This window comes from Numida meleagris, chromosome 24 (assembly GCF_002078875.1).
Source record: "Numida meleagris isolate 19003 breed g44 Domestic line chromosome 24, NumMel1.0, whole genome shotgun sequence".
Lineage (NCBI taxonomy): Eukaryota > Metazoa > Chordata > Aves > Galliformes > Numididae > Numida > Numida meleagris.
Genome location: NC_034432.1, coordinates 1481012 through 1484934, shown reverse-complemented (window position 1 = coordinate 1484934; position 3923 = coordinate 1481012). Strand labels below are relative to the sequence as shown.

Below are 3923 nucleotides of genomic sequence, written 5' to 3'. Positions count from 1 at the left end.
CCCCCCCCACTCCCTGCCCCCACCCTGGGCCCCCGCGCTGCCGTGACTTCCGCTGCTGCTTCGCGGAACCCGCCGCCGCTTCTTCGAAAAGCCGCGCGCAGGAGGAAGCTGCGCGGTATCAGCACTTCGCCATCGGCCGCGCGTTATCAGCACCGCGCGGCGCTGAGGCTTCCAGGAAGCGCAGGTGGCCGCAGCCCTTTGCATATTGCCATGGCGCGGCCGTCCCAAAACAGCCCCGAAAGCCCAACCGCGGTGCGGGGAGCGCAGGCTGCAGCTGGGGCGCGAAGCGAAGAGGCGTGCGCAGGCGCCGCTGCCCACAGGGGTAATCCCCCCCCATGGATGGGGGACTTCCCCGCAGCTCGGCCCCAGCCGCAGCGCCCTGCTCGCTTCCTCCTTCCACAGCTTCGCAGGAATTGAAACCGAGAGGCAGCAGCTGCAGTTTCGCCCCCCGGCCCAGGCAGGCAGCAGCACAGCCCAGGGCTGGGCAGCGGGAGCAGAGCGCCGTGCCCTCGCTGCCGAGCGTTTAGTTCCACATCTTGCTGCAAGGAAAAAGTTTAATACTACCCCTGAGAAACAAAGACATTTATTGACAAAACTAAACAAAACTAAGTGCTCCCCCAGCACCCAGGCACGCCAGACAACAGCCCTGGCTTTAGCTTTCTTTCCCCTGGGCATTGCTCGGGCTGCAGTCTGGCGGGTTCCTCACCCCGCTCAGCCCCGTTCTGCAGGGCAGTGCCCAGCCCCAACCAATCCACAGCGCGGCCCAAGGCCCACGAGGAGCCAGGGCCGGGTGCAGTGCCTGGGGCTGGCACGAGCCGCAGAACCGAGACACCGAGTTGTACACAGCTGCAGAACACTTACATTCAAATATCAGCTTTGCTGTGCTCGCTGCTTACAGAGTCAGAACTAAAGAGAGAAGGAAGTAACTGATACCAACTTCCACAATCCCCCCAATCTGCCAGAAGAGCTTGGAAAAACCAAAAACATTAAAATAAACAGAAATGTCAGCTGTTGCCAGCAGGCAGCGGGCAGTGAGTGCAGCAAGCCCCTGATCCTCGCTACAACCCCTGGCACTTCTGGTCGAGGACAGAGAAAGGTTTGCTCGAAGCCACGGCAGAAGGCTTCGCCCCAAAACGTTGCTCCACCCAGGGGTGGAAGTACAGCACAACCCTAAGCAGCTCCACCACATTCAACCTTTGCTTTCGTGTTGTTAGGTCTGTAAAAATCTCTATATTCTACAGATTTATCCATTTACAGGTTCCCTACAGCCTCCCCGCCTGATGTGGGGTTTTTACATACTTACAAGTGTACTCCCTGTTTTTAAACTGCCGGCGTGGCGGTGCGCTGAGAGCAGTCAGACAGGCCGGCCTGGCCGGGCTGCAGCTGGCTGCGGTTACCACACAGCGCCAGCTCAAGCTGCAGGACTGCTCACGGGGCCGCCCGCGGCCTGAGCAAACCCTGCTGGAAGGCAGGGGACAGACGGCGTCCTGGCACACCTCAGTCTTGCACAGCACCGCTGCCTAAAGCTCGGACAGCTGAGCCGCGAGTTTAGGCAGAGAGCGCGGCAGCTGAAAGACGCCATTTCCAAAAACCCACAACCACAACTCTGAAGCATGGGCTCTGCAACACAGCTGCCACACCAAAGCCACGAGGATCAGTCCAGACAGGAGCTGCTGCTGCTGCTCACCGGCTCACTAAGCAGATCCGTTTCCTCCGGGATAAAACTGAAGCTGTCCATTTTGACTTTCTCTCCTCACGCTCTTGAACGAAGCAGAGTATCAGTCAACTCCTCCACCTTCTGTTCCCAAAGCAATAAATCCTCATTGGTATCCACAATCTGAGTGGAACATACCTTCTTTCTTTCAAGAAAGAATCGCTCAGGGTTCGCCTAGATATTCTCCCGGGGTCACTCAAGTCTGGCTGCATAAGTATGCACAGGAAGAAGTGACTGGCTCACCAGCTCCCAGCGGAGCCAGTCCGCCCTGAGCTCTGCCCCTCTGCAGCGCGCTGCAGCTCACCGGATCATGTAGGCCAAGCTCGCCCCCAGGCCGGCCACTCCTGCGAAGGCCATCAGCACGTTCCTGATGCTGCCTTCCAGGTCCTCAACTCGGAAGAAGTCGACAAAGCCCTCCTAAGAGAAAGAAGAGACAGTCATTGCCGTGCCAGCTGCCCCTTTCCATGGGAAAGCGCAACCCAGGGCAAGGCTCCAGACCCCACAGCCCAGGTGGCAACTGGGAGCCACTGCAACTGCGGGCAAGCTCGGGACACCCCGATCTGTTTTGCTTTAGGGATGCTACCACCTCCTTGCCAAGCAGGGGCATGTTTTTTTTTTGGGCCAAAGGCGCTGCATGCCACTGGCTAGGTGCTTGAGACAGTGGTTTTAACTGGAACAGTGACTCATCTGCACTTCGCTGACACATGCAGTTGACACCCAGTGGGTTACGGAAATAGGAAATATTGAATCGTTCCGAAAGCCTCGTGGCGGGCAGTGACTCACCCAGCCTCCCTGGCTCATCAGCCACTCGCGTTTGGACGAGACCAGCGCGTCCGTGATGATCCCTGCCAGCGAGCCGATGCATTTCTCTTGGTTGATGCTTTTCAGGTGTTTTGCAACAAAGGCACCAAATGAGATGAGCGTGACCACTCGGCCCCAGTTTGTTACTCCATCACTGAAAACGCGTGCAGCCACCTCACACACAGACTGCAGATCTTCTTCTTTTTTGATTTCCAGCTTACGAAGCATTCCTGAAAAGAAATTCCAGCTTAGAGATGGGCTTAGCGATGCCAAGCCACTGGTGAGAGGATGCGGCCTCTGCATCTGGGGTCTGAAAGCTGCGACAGAGCGGCTGCTGCAGCAGGCCCTGCCACACACAGGAGCAGGGCAGGGACCCCAACTCCATCCCATGCTGCCCACTGTGATCCCACGTCTCACGAGGGCCCTGGTGACCCAGGAGGGCAGCAGGAGGCCGGGTGCAGCCTGGCAGCCCTACCCCTGAGCAGCCACCTGGAACTGCCTGACCCACAGTGCCCCCTCATGAATAAGCAAACAAGACAAGCCTTTACGAAACTGAAAGGCACTGCTTGTTATTGCTCAAACCAAGAGGAAGCCTCTCAGAAGCCAATTCCTTTTCTGTACACAGAGCTGCCAGCTCTGCAGAAGCCTCAGTTGCTAACAGCAGCTTGTGTCAATCCCCACACCCTGAGCTCAGCTTGTTCAGCAGCACGCCCTCCAATTTAATTTGGGCAGGGCAGTCAACCCCTGGACTTTTCCACCAGTGAAATGCAGGAAGTGAGGAACAAACCGAAGCCCTCCGCATTCAAAAAAAAACAAACAATAAACACTGTTCACCATAGGCTGGCTCAGGGGGAAATGCCAACACTGCCCCTCTGTGCCCTGACCTGGCACCAGAGGCACCCACCAGCACCTAAGGACTTGCTTCTGAGTTACAGAAAACCAACCCAAAATGATCACATCCTGCAGGTCCCCAAGGACTGGCCTTGGAATGGCATAAAACCAGGCCAGGAAGGCTGGTTCCCACTGGTCCCCCTCCCCCCCCCCCCACCAAGGAGTCACTTCCGAGTTACACAAAAGTAGCCAAAAAGGGTCAGTTCCTGCTGGTCCCCAAGGGCTGGCCTTGGAATTACATAAAACCGAGCCAAAACGGTTGGTTCTCACTGTTCCTTCCCCTCCCATTGCCCCCCCCCCCCAAGGAGCTGCTTCCAAGTTACACAAAAACAGCCAAAAATGGTCAGTTCCTGCTGGTCCCCAAGGACTTGATTCTAAATGACACCAATTCAGCCCAAAATGGTCGGCTCTCACCGGTCTCCAAGGACTCACTTCCAAGTTACGTAAGACCAGCCCAAAATGGCCGGTTCTCCCTTCCAGCCCATTCCAGCACATCCAAACCTGCAGCCCCCCCCCC

The 3923-nt window shown here is 57.1% G+C and overlaps 2 protein-coding genes across 2 annotated transcripts in view; one reads left to right on the top strand and one right to left on the bottom strand.

Moving 5' to 3' along the window:
* ECM1 (extracellular matrix protein 1) overlaps positions 1–1281 on the top strand; it is a 6650-nt gene extending 5369 nt beyond the window's left edge. The window contains exon 6 of the mRNA XM_021376445.1: positions 1258–1281. Within this exon, the coding sequence (XP_021232120.1) occupies positions 1258–1281 (24 nt within the window). The remainder of the gene's footprint in view (positions 1–1257) is intronic.
* The window catches only part of MCL1 (MCL1, BCL2 family apoptosis regulator), a 4913-nt gene continuing 1557 nt past the window's right edge, over positions 568–3923 (bottom strand). Inside the window, exons 2-4 of the mRNA XM_021376707.1 lie at positions 2498–2745; positions 2019–2131; positions 568–1798 (exon numbers count right to left, since the gene is read on the bottom strand). Of these exons, the coding sequence (XP_021232382.1) occupies positions 1783–1798; positions 2019–2131; positions 2498–2745 (377 nt within the window). The 3' untranslated portion in view covers positions 568–1782. The remainder of the gene's footprint in view (positions 1799–2018; positions 2132–2497; positions 2746–3923) is intronic.